Source organism: Lissotriton vulgaris, chromosome 2_1 (genome assembly GCF_964263255.1).
Source record: "Lissotriton vulgaris chromosome 2_1, aLisVul1.2, whole genome shotgun sequence".
NCBI classification, from domain to species: domain Eukaryota; kingdom Metazoa; phylum Chordata; class Amphibia; order Caudata; family Salamandridae; genus Lissotriton; species Lissotriton vulgaris.
In genome coordinates this window covers 1,680,461,443-1,680,481,599 of record NC_141687.1, presented here as the reverse complement: position 1 = coordinate 1,680,481,599, position 20,157 = coordinate 1,680,461,443, and the positions used below count along the sequence as shown (strand labels likewise).

Genomic DNA, 20,157 nt, shown 5'->3' with positions numbered 1-20,157 from the left:
AAAGAATGTGATGAACTCTTTCTCTCAGTCACTTGCTGCAGCTAGATATGTCCATTCAGGTGCTGCGTATCTTTGATTTGGGACTCGTGCTCTTTTTGTTCTGCACACAGTATTTTCTTCTCCATCTGTATCACATTGTTCAGACTGACTGGAGACTTCTACTACAGAGGATGTGATTCTTGACACAGTGAGAATGTCTTTTAATCATTCAGTTCTTCTGGGCCATCGGTCACTTTTTCGCACCCATTTTTCCGGCACACTATTTATTTCACTTGAGTCAATAGTTCACTTTACTGAATCCTTTTCTTTTTTTGACCCTCATTACCTACAGGGATCAACTCCCTTTCACTTTCAACAGTTTTTCGAGACTTGGTGGCTGGCGCCCACTCTACTTTGTGCACAGTCAGTGCAGGCTGTCTCACTGCTGCCACCGGTTCAACTGCAACCGACTCTGCACCTTCAAGTGGACATGGGACTCGACGAGTGTGGGCTGTATGAACCCAGTTAGGTAGACCACCACATTTAGCTGCGGTTGTTACAAGAATCACTTGCTATGGCCCATGCCAACAAGGTCCCAAACAGAACTTTCTCACATGCTTCTTAACAAGCACCCAATCACCCGGGCACAAGTTGTGTGTTTGCTCCTGTTGGACAGTAGTGGTGATTTCTCCAGCCTGGTGAGACACAGAACACACTACATCAGCCAATCCTTTACAATAATCAAGCACCAAATCATCAGATATGTTCACAATCTGATTTATGGGGAGTGTAGGCTGTCCCCTTAACCCTCCACATAATTATTTCATGAGGGGATAGTCCTGTTCTTTTATCTGGGATAATTTAATTTGCTCGACCACGCCGGATGCTTCAGGTCGATAAGCAAAATGCAACTCTTGCTAAGTCTGTAAAGCAGCACAAAGCATCCGCACCACTTCATTATTTAAGTGCGTTCCTTTATCTGATTCCAACGAGATTGGAAATCCAAATATAGAGATCAATTCTCTAAGCAACAGTTTAGCAACAGTTAGGCTGTCATTTCGTCACATAGGGTGTGCTTCAAGCCAACGTGAGAACAGACACACAATTAAAAAGACATTTTAATCCATTACAAGGAGGCATCTCAATGAAATCCAACTGCAGGCGGGTAAAAGGACCTCCCAATATTCCAATTTGACCCATGGTTATCACTGTTTTCCTTCCTGAATTTTGTTGCTGACATGTTATACATTTCTGACACAGACTCTCTGCAATGGCTCTTCATCTTCTAGTCTACGTGTACATCCAGCTTTCATCCACCCTTCCCTTTCTGCCTGGGTAACTGAATCTTTCAACTCTCTAATCTCTTCCCATGTTTCAACAATTGAAAACATTAGCCTGTATTCAGATTCATCAGATTGTTCTTTCAAGGATTCCCCATTGAGTGCATATGAATTGAGAGAACAATAGCGTGCAGTCTGGTCAGTATATCTATTGCCAACTGTCACATAATCATGTCCACACTGATGAGTTCAACATTTTACCAATGCAATTTGGCTGGTAGTTGTAGTGCCATCAATAGGTTCTTTACACACTTACTGTTTCATATAGATGAACCCAAAGAGGTCATGAACCCACGTTGGGACCACAATTGCCCAAAGTCATGCACCACCAAAAAACCAAATTGATTGTCTGTAAAATATGGAGGCTCACTTCTGCTCCGTAATGCAACATTCCCTAGTGAGCGCAATAAATTCTGCCACTTGTGCCGAATTTACTCCTTTCAACCATCATGCTTCAACAACACCCATAACCGTACAGATCAATTATGCAGCTCGTAAGGTACCTCCAGAGTGTCTCAAGCATGATCCATCCACAAGCAAAACATGGTCAGGTTCTGGCATTGGAGTGTCCTGTATATCAGGTCTCGGCTTTATACACAAATCAGTCACATCAATGCAATATTGTTCTGCTTCTTCCACAACCACTTCACAACTTGGAAGCAGCATGAAGGTACCTGGATTCAGACTCATGCATCTTGTTACAGTAACACTTTCCGCACCCAACATCACTTGCTCATATTTTGTTAAGCGACTGCTTGTAAGATGCTGTGTATGCGTTTGCATTAACAAAATTTCAACTGAATGTGGCACATACATTTTCAATAGATGACCTATTACAATAGTCTCACACTGTTACAAACTCACACATGTTGCAGCAACAGCTTTTAAACATCCAGGTAAGTCAGCAGCCCCAGGATCCAGAGTGGCTGAAAATTAAGCCACCGAATGGCGTGCTGTTCCATGCATTTGCACCAGAAATAAAAGTGAGCAACCGTCTTGTTCACTGCAAAATAGAGTAAAACTCTTGTTAAAGTCGAGCATTCCCAATCCTGGTGATTGACACAAGCTGTCTCGTAGTTCCAGAAACTAGTGCATTCATTCTTCATTCATATTTACAGGATCTGACTCATCTTTGTTTGTCAGCCTTTGCAAGGGCTTGGCTATCAGTGAAAAACTCAGAATCCACTGACTGCAATATCCAACCATTCCCAAGAATATTTGAACTTCCTTTTGTGTACTCAGTGAAATCATCTGCAATATGGCATTTATCCGATCTTCAGACACTTTTCTGAATATTGTTTTCAATGTGATGTCCCAAATAAAGACCTTATCTCTGACTGACAAAATAGTAATTTTGCAGGCACTACTTTATGCCATCATACTGCCAAATGGTTCAGTACAGCAATCGTGTCAGTAACACAAGCCTCTTTGGTTCCTGATGCAACCAGCAAATCGTCAATGTACTGCACTAACACAGAGTGATTAGACATTACCAATGACTCCAAACTTCTTTTCAAAATCTGATTGAAGATTGAGGGGCTTTCAGTATACCCTTGTGGAACTCGGCACCATGGCACAACATGGTCTCCGAACTTGAATGCAAATAAATATGGCTATCCTGATGCAAGGGAATCAAGAAAAAAAGCTTGACACAAATCAATCACTGAAAACCATTCTCCTTCACATGGGATCTGATAAAGATCACAGCTGAGTTCGCCACTACTGGACAACAAGGCATCACAATCTGATTAATTTTCCGAAGGTCCTGAACTATTCTATATTTTCCGTTTGGTTTGCATATGCCTATGATAGGCGAATTGCATGGACTCCCTAATTTTTCTCTCAGAATACCTTGTTCAATCAATGTTTCAATCAGAGGGGTTATGTCAGCAACTGTCTCAGGAATCAAATTATTAACTAGAGTTCTCAGAAATTCTGCATTTGGTTTTAAAGTAATCCGAATTGGAGCTACTCCTCTCATTAGACCAATGTCTTTACCTGTAGAATACCACACATTAGGCAAAACTGCATATTTCAATTCAACTGACAAATCATTTGCTGTAAACAGAGGATATAAGCTAGTCACTTCCAATTCTTGTCGAGCCATTTTAAACACCACATCTTCATCTTTCATATGGAATTCTATTCCATCTGGTGTGCAATATATGGAACAGTTCCTCTTACACAGTAAATCTCTTCCTAATAGGTTAATGTGACTGGTGTCACACACCACAAGTTTGTGTAAATCTTTAAAACTTCCAATTCGTACTTTAAATAGGTTTGGTCACTGGGGTCGAGATCAATTTATTCAATACTCCTACAACTTGGATACTTTCTCCAGAGAGGGGTAGGTTGGGAATTTCCACAGTTCTCACAGTGGAACGGATATCACCAGTGTCTACAAGGAACGAAATAAATGTTCCGTTTCCCTCGCCATCCACATAGAGGCCACTCTGGTCTACCTTTAAGGAAGCGCCAAGCGCGCATTCCTTCTCCCCCCTTAGGCACTGTCGTTGAGATGCATCCGAATTGCTCCCATCATCTGTAACGAATATTGCGAAGATACCTGCATGTTTGAATTAATTTGATCATTAGTATGGAAATCGATATTTGTATAGTACCTTTGCACTTGACCATTCATGTTTTGCATAGGAGCTTGAAGCAATCTCTGACCCTGTCCTCTGTCTACGGACATCTGCAGATTCATTATTTCACTGCCCATTTGCGAATTTCTCAATCCATCTATTCCTGGGTCTATTGTCTGTACACCTCCTGTATTTGTAAGAATATTTCTACACTTGCGCTTCCAATGCCAAAACTTACCTCACCCATGACACGGAAACTTCTTCTTCATTTCTTCTAGATTACCTCTTCAACCTCTCCCTTGTGACATCAAATTTGGCACAGGATTTATCACTGCACCTCTCATTCCATTAGTAGTCTGACTATTTCCCTGAAATGCACCTGAAAAATCTGTACTCATACTCATATAACCCCCTTTCTTTGCAGCTTTTATCTGAGCCAACATCAGTTACTCCTTTAACTTTTTGAGACGTGAATCAATGTCATCTCCACAGTATTTTGCTTAACAAAGTATCTCATCAATTTACTTGCTCTGCCAACTGATCAAATGCTGCTAAAACATGGCGCTTATTTCTGGTCTTAAACCGTACACAAACCGATAGACAAAATGTTCCATATCTTTCTCAGAGACATTCTCAATCCCACTATATTGTTTGAATGCCTGCAAAAGCTTCTCGTAATATGCATGAACTCATTTCTTTAACTCTTGAGTAGTCCTATCTATTGTCACCTAATCTGTCTCTTTTCGCAACATTTTCCCTTTCAGATAGGTAATAACCTGATTATATTTTTTTATGACTTCATCTGACGGGGCTCCTGTTTTCGGGTCTCCCAGATGCTCTTCCTTCGGTCAATCTACAGCAATTTTGCATTCGACCCACATTTCAGTCGGGACAACAATGTGAAACAAAGCATCTAGATCTTTCAACAAAACTTTGGACACCCTAACAAACCTTTCCACTTGTTTGTACCACTCAACAGGGTTTTCCCTCAACCTGGGAAAATCATTTGTAAATGACAATATATCCTGTCTAGACCATGAAACATTAACAAAACCTCCTCCTGATACCGCTGTCATAGGATATATTGTTGCATTTGCTTCCACCTTTTCTGCCTCCCTAACAGGATATAGAGGTAAAGGTACTGTTGTATCCTCCTTCTTTTTTGCCCATTTGTCAGCCCATCGATCCACTTCACCCCAACGCCTTAGGGTGTTAATCAACTCTTTAATTCGTAATTGTTTTCCTGAGACATTTAAACTTTCTAGATCCTTGTCACTAAAATCCAATCAATATGTCTTTTGTAAAGCCTTGGCCTTTTCTTTGTCAACTCCATAATTCTGTGCAATCTCAGCAAACCTCGCATGTGTGTTTTTTGTGTTCCGGTTAATATCCTTACACATAAAAAATAGTTCTTCATCCTGATATTTAGCTAATCTCTCTGGTTCCCAATATAATTTCTTCTATTTCCACTTTTAATTTGCTCACATCTATTCCCAAATCTCAGAAAGAATTACTCTGTATGCTACAACCAGTTGCAATATCCATTTATCAAGTTCTTCTGGGGAGGTCCTAAAGGATGTATTTTGTTCTGATCTTTGTAATCTCTTTCTATTTCCACCTGTCTTTGACCTTCCCGATGATGGTGTCAACACTCTTTCCATCTGCCACACCCTGCTCGAATCCATTTGTGAACTTCTTTTTGGGGTTTCAACTGGCCTATCTGGAATACGAACCAATGGCTCCAACCCTGCTCCCCTCCTTGAATTACTTTTACTATTCCCACTTGACCCACTCTTAATATTTCCATTCCTATCTGCCATTCCCTGATCTCTCACACCCACAGTTCTCTCCAAAACAGTGTGAGTTTCACTCATATTTCTATTGGAGACCATTATAGCATGAACTTGTGGAACTCATTGTCCATCATTATATAGCGGAACAATAGGACCTATAATTACTGGGACGTACAAAGCATCTGGGTTAGTTGGCATTAATATTCTTGCAACCCCTCTCTATCTGGGGTCTGAATCTGTGCCTGTGTCTTCTTATGTGTTGGATCTAAACTTACCATTAGGGCACTTGGTTGTAATCCTAAAGAGGGACTTATCTCTACATTGTTCTGCTCTTCATGATAAGGTGGAGATCTATTCAGTAATAACTCACTCAAGAATTAATTATCTACATCTTCAACTCCTTCACCATTTAAATCAGTGTCTCTAAACTTCAACTCCTCAACATGATTCTTTTTCTCATTGCATTTCTCACCTTATTTGGTCTCGGCTATCATTACTGCATACATTTGTTCCCTTTCAGCTACATCCTTTGTCCACATTTTTATCTGTGCATCACATTTTGCTTCAGCATATCGACTTACTGTACTCCTGTACCTATTCTGACTTTTCTCTTTTTTTCTCTTATGGCCTTCATGTTCCCACTCCTCTAGAGCTTCATACTGTATAGGTCTAGGATTTTGTCTCAAATCATTTTTCTGTTTCCTTAGATGTTCCAAAATTCGGGTATTAAAGGTTCCAAATTCTCGAAATGCTAAGTTACCATTTGGCTCAGTATATTTCATCCACTTCTCCAACCAAGTACACATATGATATCATTTCTCTAATGACATAAACAAAGCAGGGGTTCCTTCCGTAGCCATAGGAATTCCTTCCCTAATTGGTATTGGCTCATCTTTACAAAAAAAAGTTTTCGACAGTTTAAAAAACGTCATTATTCTCCTACACTACATCTAACCCTTATGAGAAAATCTTCAACAGTTTCTTTACTGTATTATGATTCTCTACTGCCAATCAAAGGTCATTCACGTCCACCAATACCAGCCCGGCTTCTCACCAACCGACCAATATCAGCATGGCACCTAATGACATCAGTCTAACTACTCACTGCGACTGACCCTCCCATTACAATATCATAGTGGTCTTTTATAAAGTCTTTTAACAAAACAAAAAATATAAAACAACATTGTCTGTTAAACTAAAAAAAAATGATAGAACCATACAGTCTGAGAATTTTTCTTTTGCTTCCAGCAAAATCTCGACCAGTGCGATTTCGCTCTCACTAAGTCAGAATCTCCAAGATTTTCCCAAATGCGCTTTGTGAAGAAACCTCAAAAATGTTCACTTGCCACGCTTCAAGTTTCCCTATGTTAGCACTGGCAAGGCCTATGCACAGTACTTACTTTCACATCAGACAATACTCTTAGTGTATGGCCAACTAAGAGCGCCCTTAGGCTATATCCTGAGATCTTAGGTCATCGATGGACCCGTTTACTTCCATTAAGGTCAAGGACGGACCACAACATAAAACACAAATAAACAAAATTTTCTGTAGTCAGTCATTGGTCCTTTTTTTTCAACGTTCTGTTTTGTCAAATTTTACAATTTTCTAAAAGCCTTCTATGTAAAATGTCACTAGCTTTTACTTTTACCTCTATCTCTTCATTACCCAGTATATTTAGTCACACTAACCATCCGATATTGCTACCAGAAAACTGATGCAGCAGAAGAACATTTGACATTTTTCATACACAACCTCAGCTACCACAAACAAACTACAACAGAGTTTGGCCCATATAAACTCTACATAGCTAATAGCAATCCTAATCACTTTACTACAAGAGTCCTCTGATGAATCTATTGATCCAGCTAATAGGGACTTGGATAATCAGAAACGGGTGGACACTCCTTCTGAGGACTTAGAATAAAGAAGTGCCTTTCTAACAAGCGATATGCATGTAAATATCAATGACTCAACACTAATAATTGGCATACACATGAATAGTTATAACAAATATAATCTTTATCTAGTCTTCTAGTTGAATGGTCAAGGCACAAAATACATTAGATTCGGGAAACGACTTAAACAACATGGTCAAAATACCGCAGTACATTTAGATCGCTGCTTTTACAACGCAAGTCGTTACCACGACGTGCAATGGAGGGCGCTCTACACTAAGGAATAGTGTGATATACTATTCCAACACCTTTCCTACTGTACGTAGGCTGGAGATGGAATAGTAAATCATACTATTCCTAAGTCTAGCGCCCTACAGCGCAAGTCATTGTAACGACTTGCGTTGTAAAAGCAGCGATGTAATGTACCGCGATCTAAATGATCGTAACATCATACATCCATGAGAATAAAATTAATATTGGTTATTATTTGAATACAGGTAAATCACAATACATCACAGTTCAGAGCAAAATACACCTTCAACATAATACCTGGTGAGAGAGAGAGAGGGAGAACTAATGCTGTAACAGAATTCAAACAAGAATCATGCAAACCAAAGAATCTGTGGTAGATTTATCAGGAACGGGGACTCGACAAGAGCCCATGAGGGTGCCAAAACCACAGCGTGCAAATAGCAGGAGTCTTTCAATGGAAAGGTTTGGCCTGCTCAACTTCACCAGCTAGCAAAGTGCAGGGGAAACAGGAGAGTTCAGTTCAAGGAAGTCAGAGTTAAGATCAACAGCATGTCAGGCCTATAAGAAATCTTGCACAAATAGCCTTTTCAGACCTTTTCCCACTGGGCAGTTATACTTCCAATTGTTCATTGTTCCATCCCACAAAGTAGCTTTTGATCTGTTTGCATGATTTCCATTGGTCAAAGTCTATGGTCTGTCCATGGGGTGATTGTTACCTTACCAAACTGATCTAGAAACTATGCGTAATGCCACTGTCCAATGTTCGTTATTTTACTAAAAGTTCAATTTCATCCCACCTCGGAACTATGTACTTCATTTGTATCTTACAATGTCCATTCCCAAGCGCTCTCTTCTGAGCTTGCAACAAATGCAACACCATTTTGTACCAGCATTATGGGTATCCTTTATTCGAAAACTAAAGAAAGAAACGTCAGCAAAAGTTCTAACAATGGGAAATAAAGTCATGTCAGCATATTCTAGTCTTACTCAAAGGAAATTATGAAAGACATGTTTTTTAAGGCCTACATGAAAACCTGCTAAATCATTATTATTTACTGAAAGATATCAAACATTTAATTGAATAAATAGAATTCTATTTCTCTTGGAGAAGTGTGGCTCAATGGTTAGAGGCAGCAGGCCCGGAGGCAGAGGTCGGCCCGGGACCAGGGTTCAATTCACGACGCGGCCGGGTGCAGGACCAATGTCAGCGGGCCTGATAAATCTCGCCTCGGTGCCACTCTAACCAAGGGGTCCCACGCTGCAACTCTGGGCAATAGCTTGCTTAATCTCCACTCCGGCCCCATCACCGCCGGGGATGCCTGGCTGCACCTTGGGGATGCCCAGTAAAGGGACCATCTCACCGGGAAAGCCAGGACGGGTTCCCCAGTGGTACAGCGCTGGGACGCCTCAGGGTAACCACGCGCTCTATAAATCCAACATTCATTCATTCATTCATTCTTACGATTATCCTGATCATTGAAAATAACATGCAAACACCATTTTATCTTCAACTAAACATTAACTCATTTGAGAATCATTCATAAATGATCAAGCAGATTTCTCTCGACATTTGGAAATTGCAGGTTTTTCATAATAGTACTGCTACATGAGCAGAAACCATTTTATTCATTTTTTACTTCAGTTATGTTATGTTATGTTATAGAACATTTCTAAAGCGCACGTACACCATCAGCTCTCTAGGCGCTGAGTTAAGAACTCACCATTTGCCAATCCATTTTATCTACTAAATGAGCACTTATTTTAGCATTTTTATAATCATTTTTGTTGAAGGCTACATCATTATGTCACACATTATGGCATTTATAGGTTTTCTTAGCACATTATTGATCGTGAATTCATTAACATTATTAGTTTCTCTCTCTCTTATGAATTTTCATCTCAATCCAGTTTGCGACCATTCTCCATGATTTTAAGATGCAGGTTGAACTCTTATGTGGTTTCATGAGTCACACTGTTAGTCATGTTCCTTAAGTATCTAATAGTATCACACTATCCAAGAGCAGGAATTAATCGAGGCAAATCATACTAAGATAATTATTGGCCATCCGGTTACTCTGAGCAACAAAGGGTTTTTGTGTGCTGAGTTGGGTAGTTCTGTTAAATTCTCTGCTGTATAAAATGTTTAAGGATTCTCAGCTCTAATGTGCTCTTTCTGATGTTTCCATCCCATATCTTACTTTACAGTGGAACCCCCGAAACCCAGCCTGCAGTGCCTGTCAGGCTCCATGAAGCTGAGCGTGAGCAAGTGCCAGCTTGAGAAGAGCAGGTTTGATTCGACCAATCTGCACCTTCTGGACCCGGCCTGCACAGGTGTACGAGTGGTTGAGGGCACTGCTCTGGTGGTTGTCTCCACCACCACCTCCTCAAATGCCTGTGGCAATATCCTGTCATTTTCGGTGAGAACATGCACATCAGCTTCCGCGAATATTTAAATCATGTGCGACAGAGAAAGGCGCAGGCAGAAATTAACAACCTGGGGTACAGCCATCCCCATCCTCCAGTGTCGTAGCGAGGCACCATGGGCCCTAATGCAAGCAGGGAGAAGGGGTCCCTTCTCAGCCCCCACCCACGGATGGGAGACCAAGGGCAACCACTATTGGGTTGCAGTAGGCCATCAGGCCCCTGGCCTTCAGGCCACTTTACCTGTTGTTCTATTGATAGGCATACTCCTGCCACCCTCTTTCATGCCCTCTCGGAGTCCCTAGCTGAGAAAATTTCTCTTTTGGGTTTGTGAAAAATTATTTCGATTTAAAGTGATGTTATTGGATTGGTAAAAGAGATACATGCTCATTTGCATCATATGGATACCGCTGGCCACCATGTGCCCATCCCGCCCATCTCAAGTGTTCGGACTTGTTAGTCAATGTCTAGAATCCCAGTTGATGCAACGTGCACCACCCTGTCCACAGCCCATGCTTAGACAGAGCCCGCGCATCCTCGAATTTCAGCCCCCATTTCTCATTCTTACTCCCGACCCCATTCAGGCTCAAGTTGTTCTGTCTCATCTGAGCAGAACGTGTTCTACTCCGTCCACACATCAGGGTTGGTGTTGCACAAGGCGCCCTGGCGTGCCCTCCTCACAGCCCCCACGCCTCTCCCTCTTCCTTCTCCCGGCCCCCCGAGCGTGGTGTCCGATCCTCACCATGACCGATCCCGATAGAGAGCAAAGTCACAAACTGTCGGAGATTTGCTGCTCACTGTTATTGTCTCTTTCCCCCTTTGCAGGCAGACGGCGCCAGCGTGATTTACTCCAATAATCTGACCATCCCGGGGAAGGTGTTTCCAAACGGAGTTATTGCAAGACAGAACTACGTTTATAACTTTAACTGCTCATATCCTCTCAAGAATATCCCAGCCTCCCTACTAACGGCAATACATCCTATAGTGGGGTGAGTGACTCTCCAGACAGTCACACATGCAGTGTGATAAGGTGTCTGCTCGATCACACATATTAGTCCCAATCATGGCCACTGCCTGGTGCCAGACACGATCTTTGAAAATCATGGTTTCAGTGATTTCCTAGGTCTGTTGGTGTTGTCGACCTCAGAAGCGCCCCTTGTGTCACAACTTTCGGTCATTGTTCATGAGTGCTTCACTGAGAGAAGTCCTCTCAGTGACAGCCTCTGGCCTCAGAGGTAAGGACGTGGTGCTGATGGTAACGTGTGTTCAGTGAGTACCTTATCCTCAGTCACATCCGTGATCTCAGCAAGGGCCCTGATATTAGTGCGAGTTCTGGCCTGTAGTTTAGCTCTATTCAGTGACACCTCTTTCTCTATGATAGCTACTGACCTCAGTGACATTGTTGGTCTCAGTGACAGCCTCTGGCCTCAGAGGTAAGGACGTGGTGCTGATGGTAACGTGTGTTCAGTGAGTACCTTGTCCTTAGTCACATCCGTGATCTCAGCAAGGGCCCTGATATTAGTGCGAGTTCTGGCCTATAGTTTAGCTCTATTCAGTGACACCTCTTTCTCTATGATAGCTACTGACCTCAGTGACATTGTTGGTCTCAGTGACAGCCTCTGGCCTCAGAGGTAAGGACGTGGTGCTGATGGTAACGTGTGTTCAGTGAGTACCTTGTCCTTAGTCACATCCGTGATCTCAGCAAGGGCCCTGATATTAGTGCGAGTTCTGGCCTATAGTTTAGCTCTATTCAGTGACACCTCTTTCTCTATGATAGCTACTGACCTCAGTGACATTGTTGGTCTCAGTGACAGCCTCTGGCCTCAGAGGTAAGGACGTGGTGCTGATGGTAACGTGTGTTCAGTGAGTACCTTGTCCTTAGTCACATCCGTGATCTCAGCAAGGGCCCTGATATTAGTGCTAGTTCTGGCCTATAGTTTAGCTCTATTCAGTGACACCTCTTTCTCTATGATATCTGCTGACCTCAGTGACATTGTTTGTCTCCATGACATCCCGGGTCTCAGTGACAGCCATGGTCTCAGTGAGCGGCTGCCGTTGTTATCAGTGATGAACATGGCGTCAGTGATCGCTAGTAGTTTTAATGACAGTGACGCCCCCGGCCCAGTGATAGCTTCTGTGTTAGCCCTGGCCTCAGTGACAGCCGCTGCTCTCACTGATTGCCAGGGTGCTCACAGGCAGCAGAGGTTGGAAGTCAAATTCACAGGCGGTGCCGGGCTGTAGCGGATGACACTCTGGCCTCAGAACAGGCCCCCTACATCAGTCTTTCACACAGAGTCCCCCTCAGGTCCCAGCTCTGCCACGGCGTGTAACAGGCCTGATTTCCTTTTCCTTTTCAGTACTGTTCCAATCACCCTGCCCGGCGGGAACGGCTCTGTGTCTGTGCTCATGTTTGCGTACACAGACGCCAGCTTCACCACTGTTTACACCGAGTCTACACAGTTGGAAGTCCAGAGTCCCATCTACCTCACCGTGATTGCACATGACCTCAACGCTGATGACTTCTCATTGAGGGTGAATCGCTTGTTCGCCACTGGGACCAGCAGTGCCAACGCTTCACCGCAATTCGACCTTATCACTTCCGGGTGAGTACCACACACGCCACAGAGGCCTGTCTGTTGTGAAAGGAAGACTCCCCAAGGTTGGGATCTGATCTTGAGGGATATAGGGGGAGTACCAGAATGCAGCGCAGCATCTCAGTAGCACACACACACTTCAGGTACGGGGGGCTATTTTTGCCATGTAGAGATTTTACCTGGAACCACAGTCAGTTTGGGGGACATTGTGTTTAATTCTGACAGCCCAGGGTGACATTTACAGCCAAAGTGGGAGGATCTTTGAAGTTAGGCACTAGACTTCCAATGTCTGAAGAGTTGTCTAAGAACTCAGGTTCTAACATTGCAGTAATAGTTTATTTTGTATTCTATTATTTATTTATTGTGACGACAGCTGCTGCATTGTTTGCATTAACTACATAATTTGGGTCCCTGGTAGAACTAAGTCAAGAAATACAGTGCACTTGGAGTGTGCTGTGGGCAATGTTATTGTGTCCCGGAGTTCTCAGAGGTCTTTTTTAAGATGTTGTTTGAGTGGGTGGGAGGCTGATTTGGCTCATGATTTAAAATGAGGGCTGTCAGACCTTTTTACAAGTTGAGCTCCTTGAGGTTGGTAAAAGCTCAGAGCCATAGGTCACATTCCTGAACTGATGATGGACGTGAGACAGCACTCTGATCCTCAGGAACATTCTGGGTGCTATACTGCTGCACAGTGAGGCAGGGTCAGGAGTCAGGGGTCCCCAAGTGTGGCCCATGGGCACTGCTTCAGGTACTGAGGCCAGCAGGGCAGTTCGGGCCTGTGCTCGGGACCACATCAGATGGAGGCTAGCTTGGACAAGGCCTGAGGAGTCTGACCATGGCAGTGTTGGTGCATGCTGAGCGTGCTTACCAGGCCTGTCACCACTCAGCTCAGCCTCACTTGCTGGGTTTGTTGATGTGGCGTAGAGAGCATGTCTCAGCTTCCTCTCACCCCTTCCCTTCTAGGGCTCCCACACAGGCATGCCAGCTGCATCAGGGAAGCAGGGCTTGGTAGGGATCTCTAGGGTTTGACTCTAAAGCCAGGGAGCTGGCAGCATGCTGCTCGATAGTCATGATGCTTGATTAAAGTATCAATACAGGTCTCTGGTGGTGCAGCTCTTCAAGGCGCTGGAGTGTTGCTTTGACTAGTACAGTATTCAGATTCCTTGGCAGCTGGAACTGAACCTACCACCAATCAGAGAGGTGCATCTATACAGTATAAAAATACAACCATTCATGATGAGACAGTAGTTCCACTCCCCAGCAACGATGCTGCATGCAGTAACCCTACACCGCTCCCAGGATGCAGTGTAGGGTCTAGCGCCTAGGAGGTAACCAGGAGGAGGTTCTTCCAAGGACACTGCTGCGGTGGGAAACCTTTGGTATCTCCTTCCCACAGCCTGACCCTGGAAACAAATTAACTACTACTATTACTACTTGTGCTGTTAAGACTATTACCTAAACTACTACTTATACTAAAAATGATAGTAATAGCAATCGTAATACTATATTGAATAGATATGCAAATCTTGGAGTGTAGGTAAGACCGTAGGTGCAACACTGAGCATCACTTCCTGCCTTTCCATCCAGGGATGAGGGTATGTGAGACAGTGGTCACCCCCTCTTCCCAGCTCAATTGCTGACATAAGAATATGTAGGATATATGTTTACTGCAGCAAAATAGTCTTATTCAGATTAGATTACCTCTATGGCAAGCTGCAGCCTGTCGCTGGGAGTTCAAAGCAGCAGCTTCTTGAACACACTTTCCTCTTCATTTGGGAGTCATGGATACGTCTGCAGTGACAGCAGCAGTGTGAGTGGAAGTTCTTCTGCTTACTGCTCCTGCAGTGACATCCCCTGTCAGCTGCGACTGCTGCAAGTGAGAGCGGTGAGGCGGTGAGGCCGGCTGGGGGGATTTCGAGAGACCACCAGGAGGGAAAATTAATTATTTATTTAATTTTCCCTTGTGATCTTATCTCGAAATCTCCCCTAGCTGGCCCACCACTCTTACCTGCAGGGACTGCCCTCTGTGTAAGTCCCTCCTCTTGCTGGTCCCTCCTCTTACTGATGAAAAACAAGATTCAACAATCAAATAGTAATTCGAATAAGATGATTAACAGTGTACTATCTTATAAAAACCACATCATATATTGTAATGACACTTTATTATTCAAAAACTTTATGTTTTGAACAAGTTTCATTATACACCAATAAAACCTTTTTATGACTACACCAATAACCTTATTGAATCGATCTCATTCATAAAAAACATAATTTACATAAAAATAATTGCTATCACATAGAGATTATGACCGGCATAATCGAGACAGACACAGATGTAAGACACAAAACTTGTCAAATCCTAATGTGCATCATGAATCATAATCGAAAACACTATGGTTAATACAATGATTCAATCTGTAACTAACACATCCGTGTCGATCCTTTTGATTGCACTCTCAATAGCGTCGACGCATTTCGATGGTTTTCCTTGTACCGCACAATCTTTTTCAAGACAACCAAATTTTCTCTCTCAGTACAATTAAATACTTTACTCTGTCTATCTATCTATCTATCTATCTATCTATCTATCTATCTATCTATCTATCTATCTATCTATCTATCTATCTATCTATCTATCTATCTATCTATCTATCTATCTATCTATCTATCTATCTATCTATCTATCTATCTATCTATCTATCTATCTATCTATCTATCTGTCTATCTATCTATCTATCTATCTATCTATCTATCTATCTATCTATCTATCTATCAATGTGTCTTTCTTTCTTTCTCTCTATCATACATATTTGTTTGGTGTGTGGAAGTCAAATGTGAACCCCACTGCAGTAGATAAATGTGTGAAAATGGCTGATTGAAAGCCCTGGTAAGGATATATAATATAATATATATGTATTATTTTAAAAAAACAAAGGTCTGGCTCATTCCAGTAGAACTCACATACCTTGCAGCTTCCTCAATGAGGACTGCAGTATGAGTGGGTACCCCCTACATCTCCCGCAGAGACAGCTTAGGAGTCCCCTTGTTTGCTCTAGCAGTGACAGCCCCTTTCCTCACTTCTCCAGCACCGCTCACCATGCTGTGACTGGATCTCGGCGCCTCGTGAGGCAGCAGCTTCCCTGTCATACCTTAGTGGTCTGCAGCATTTGTTGTTGCGCTGCTGATGCAGTCATCGAGAGCCTGGCAGGGCTGCTTCTGCCAGAGACAGTGCAGTGCTATGGGTGTCTGGTATCAGGTCAGCAGGGTCAGTGCAGTGCCCGGGGACAGCTTCCAGATGTGTGGGAGCAGGGCACCAGTGCTTTGGGACAGTACTGAGATTCAGGAGCTGCACACCAGAGTCAGTGCAGTGCTCTGGGACTGCTGCCGGATGTGTGGGAGCGGGTCCCCAGGGCTTGGGGACGGCACTTAGGATCAGTCACTGGACACCAGGCTCAGTGCAGTACCCTGGGACTGCTGGTTGATGTGTGAAAGCTCAGCGCCAGTGCTTGGGGACGGCACTGAGGGTCAGGTGCTGGACAGCAGTATCAGTGCAGTGCCCTGGGACTGCTGGCAGATGTGTGGGCGTGCGCCCCCAGTGCTTGGGGATGGCAGTGAGGGTCAAGAGCTGGACACCATGGTCGGTGCAGTGCCCTGGGACTGCTGTTGGATGTGTTGGAGCGGGCCCCCAGTGCTTCGGGATGGCACTGAGGGTCAAGAGCTGGACACCAGGGTCAGTGCAGTGCCCTTGGACTGCTGCCTGATGTGTGAAAGCTCAGCACCAGTGCTTGGGGACAGCACTGAGGGTCAGGAGCTGGACACCATGGTCAGTGAAGTGCCCTGGGTCTGCTGCCGGATGTGTGGGCGCGCACCCCTAGTGCTTGGGGATGGCACTGAAGGTCAGGAGCTGGACACCAGGGTCAGTGCAGTGCCCTGGGTCTGCTGCCGGATGTGTGGGCGCGCACCCCTAGTGCTTGGGGATGGCACTGAAGGTCAGGAGCTGGACACCAGGGTCAGTGCAGTGCCCTTGGACTGCTGCCTGATGTGTGAAAGCTCAGCACCAGTGCTTGGGGACAGCACTGAGGGTCAGGAGCTGGACAACAAGGTCAATGTACTGCCCTGGGACTGCTGCTGGATGTGTGGGCGCGCACCCCTAGTGCTTGGGGAAGGCAACGAGGGTCAGGAGCTGGGCACCAGGGTCAGTGTACTGCCCTGGGACTGCCGCCGGATGTGTGGGAGCGGGTCCCCAGTGCTTTGAGACGGTGCTGCCGGTCAGGAGCTGGACACCAGGGTCAGTGCAGTGCTCTGGGGCTACTGCCGAAAGTGTGGAAGTGGGGCACCAGTGCTTGGGGACAGCACTGAGGGTCAGGAGCTGGACACCAGGGTCAGTGCAGTGCTCTGGGACTACTGCTGGATGTGTTGGCACTGGCCCCCAGTGCTTGGGGACAGCACTGAGTGTCAGGAGCTGGACACCAGTGACAGTGCAGTGCCCTGGGTCTGCCGCCGGATGTGTGGGAGCTCAGCACCAGTGCTTGGGGACAGCACTGAGGGTCAGGAGCTGGACAACAGGGTCAGTGCAGTGCCCTGAGGGCTGCCGGACGTGTGGAAGTGGGGCACCGGTGCTTTATGCTGGCACTGAGGGTATAAAGCTGTACAGCAGGGTCAGTGCAGTGCTCTGGGATGTGGCTGGGTGTGTGGAAGTGGGGCACCGGTGCTTTATGCTGGCACTGAGGGTATAGAGCTGTACAGCAGGGTCAGTGCAGTGCTCAGGGATGTGGCTGGATGTGTGGAAGTGGGGCACCGGTGCTTTATGCTGGCACTGAGGGTCAGGAGCTGGACACCAGGGTCAGTGCAATGTCTGAGCACTGACAGTCTGAATGTTGGACACCAGGTGCAGTGCCTTAGAAAGGATACTGGGAGCCTGGCACTAGAAACAGAGCAGCCCCAGGAGGCGGATACTTGTGCGGAGATAAGACAACATAATTAATGCATTGCCTGGGAGAGGGTTGCGGATGTCAGGATGGAAACCTAACATTGTCCTTTCCACCTCCCCCTGCAGGTGCCCAGATTCACAAAACGGAGACTTAGTGAGCATTAACCAGAACGGCGACAACAATGAGGCTCGATTTACTGTTTCAGTCTTCAAGATCGCGCTCTCAGACGTTCTTTACTTCCATGCCAGCGTGGAGATCTGCGAGGAAAGCTGCGTACTGGTAAGAATCAGGACACTAGCGCTGCGCTGCCTCTCAGGGGCACTGACATGTGGGTTCCACGCAATGTCCCTCGCAGGACAACTTATTGCCCTGGGCCATTTCTACGAAGCTGTAACCTGTGAGCTGGAGTTTACCGAAAGATTCGTTCAAAATGCACTTTAGACTTGCCACAGGTATTTTATGGAGACTACATTTGAAACCAGGAGGCAAGATGTTACATTGTTGCAGTATGGTACAATCACCACCCTTGCCTAAGCCAGTTCTTCCCGATGCCAGTCTCTGAGTTACCGACCAGCATCCCACTCAAACTAGAGGGTCCTTTTTAACTTTTCTAGGCCACCCTATGCTGTATTGATGGAATGGGTTTGATGTTTTTATTATTCTTTCAAAACTATATTGATTGGTAAATGCACTCCCGATTTACTAAATAGACAGGTAGCGCTTCCCCGCAGTTAGCTGGCATACATACATACGTGCCAGTGTTTACATGTATGTACCAGCACCGAGCGAGCACCGGCACTGATTGCGACAGAGAGAGAGGGAGAGAGAGATAGAGAGGGAGAGAGGGAGTGTCTGTGTGCGTGTGTGAGAATCTGTTACCTTGAATGTACATTCATCTTTCCAATCAGAATTTTTTATGATCGTTAATTGTGCTGAAGAGCTTCTTTTAGCCCAGTTCTATCTATGGTTCAGTATATACTCCTGGGACACTCGACCATCTTAGAACACGTTCCAGAGCTGCAGATGTATTAGTACTACTGAGTTATACACTTGTTAGGACTAGTTTACTAGTCCCAGGTGAAGACTAACAATTATTGTTCATGTTGCAGTACAGAACAAGTGTTTAGATGAGAGCGCTGAACAGCTCTACCTGCTGCTTAACCCTTGGCCGCAGCAGTAATTCCACCGCTGCGCTGGGGGGAAGGGGAGGTCACGCGGCGCGCGCGCAATGCTTGTGTAGGAACCACTCCGTCACGAGCCACGGGCGCGCTGTGCTTATGATGGAGTGGTTCGGTCATGGCTCCGCCCACTCACTAATTCGCCCGCACAGGTGGGGAATCAGTGCCGAGTGGGCGGAGCGGCCGCAGCGTGACGGAACCACTCCATCATGAGCACAGCGCGCCCGTGGCTCATGACGGAGTGGTTCCGTCACTAGCACGAAAGGAGTTAATCAATGCAGGCAGCTGTGCAGAACAAGGGTGACTCATAAAAGCTCAGTGAAAGTTGCATTCCTTGAAGACTGGCACATGACGCATGCCATGATCGAGGTGGCTTGTCCAAGCTCTGAGGATGTCTTTTTGTTGTACTATCAGTACAATGTTCAAGTCTAAATACGGGTGTACCACCAGAGATCTGAGAGTGGGTCATAATACAGCCCAAGACAGAGGTGCACTGTCAGGTTGTCTCAGTGCAGGTACAGAAGGACATTGTGCAGAGCAGGATAGAGGTGCACTGTACGAGCGGTCTGGATGTCTCAGTACATGTGCTGAATTACATAGGGCAGAGCAGTATAGCGATGTACCGTCATGATGTCTACCTCGAGAGGAGCACATGGTGCAGAGAAGGGTAAACGAGTACTGCCTGAGTTTCCAAAATGTCTCAGTAACGGGATACAGCTTTTTCTGTGCAGGTGATGATATAGACATGCATCATCAGAGGCCGGTGGGAGCCTCCTTAACGAAACAGGGTCAATCTAGATGTAAAGTATCAGCATTCTCAGGATCTTTGCCCTGAGCTGCAGTGATTTAAATGGGAAAAAATAAGTGCAGGTACTCAATAAAATAGAGGTGTGGCAAGTGGGCTTGGCTAAGGGCAAGATATTATAATATATAATAAGTTTTGTACCAGTTGCAGCACATATTAAAGCACATGAGAAATGCACGTTTATATCAATAAAAGAGATTTACTCATTACACATAATAAAGTCATGATGGCACTTTAACCGGAATGGTCGCTGCGCACTTGATTGTGAATGCAGGGTCTGTCTAGAGATCCTGTCCTGTTAATCACAGCGTGACACAAGGCATCTCAAACCCTGCAGTTTGGGGACAATCAAATGGGTGCTGCAACTCTGCAAACGGCTACTT

The 20,157-nt window shown here is 45.0% G+C and overlaps 1 protein-coding gene across 1 annotated transcript in view; it reads left to right on the top strand.

Annotated features, from left to right (window-relative positions):
* LOC147733085 (uromodulin-like) overlaps positions 1 to 20,157 on the top strand; it is an 82,943-nt gene that overhangs the window by 37,842 nt on the left and 24,944 nt on the right. Inside the window, exons 4-7 of the mRNA XM_086958923.1 lie at positions 10,051 to 10,262; positions 11,092 to 11,255; positions 12,624 to 12,869; positions 17,917 to 18,070. Of these exons, the coding sequence (XP_086815049.1) occupies positions 10,051 to 10,262; positions 11,092 to 11,255; positions 12,624 to 12,869; positions 17,917 to 18,070 (776 nt within the window). The remainder of the gene's footprint in view (positions 1 to 10,050; positions 10,263 to 11,091; positions 11,256 to 12,623; positions 12,870 to 17,916; positions 18,071 to 20,157) is intronic.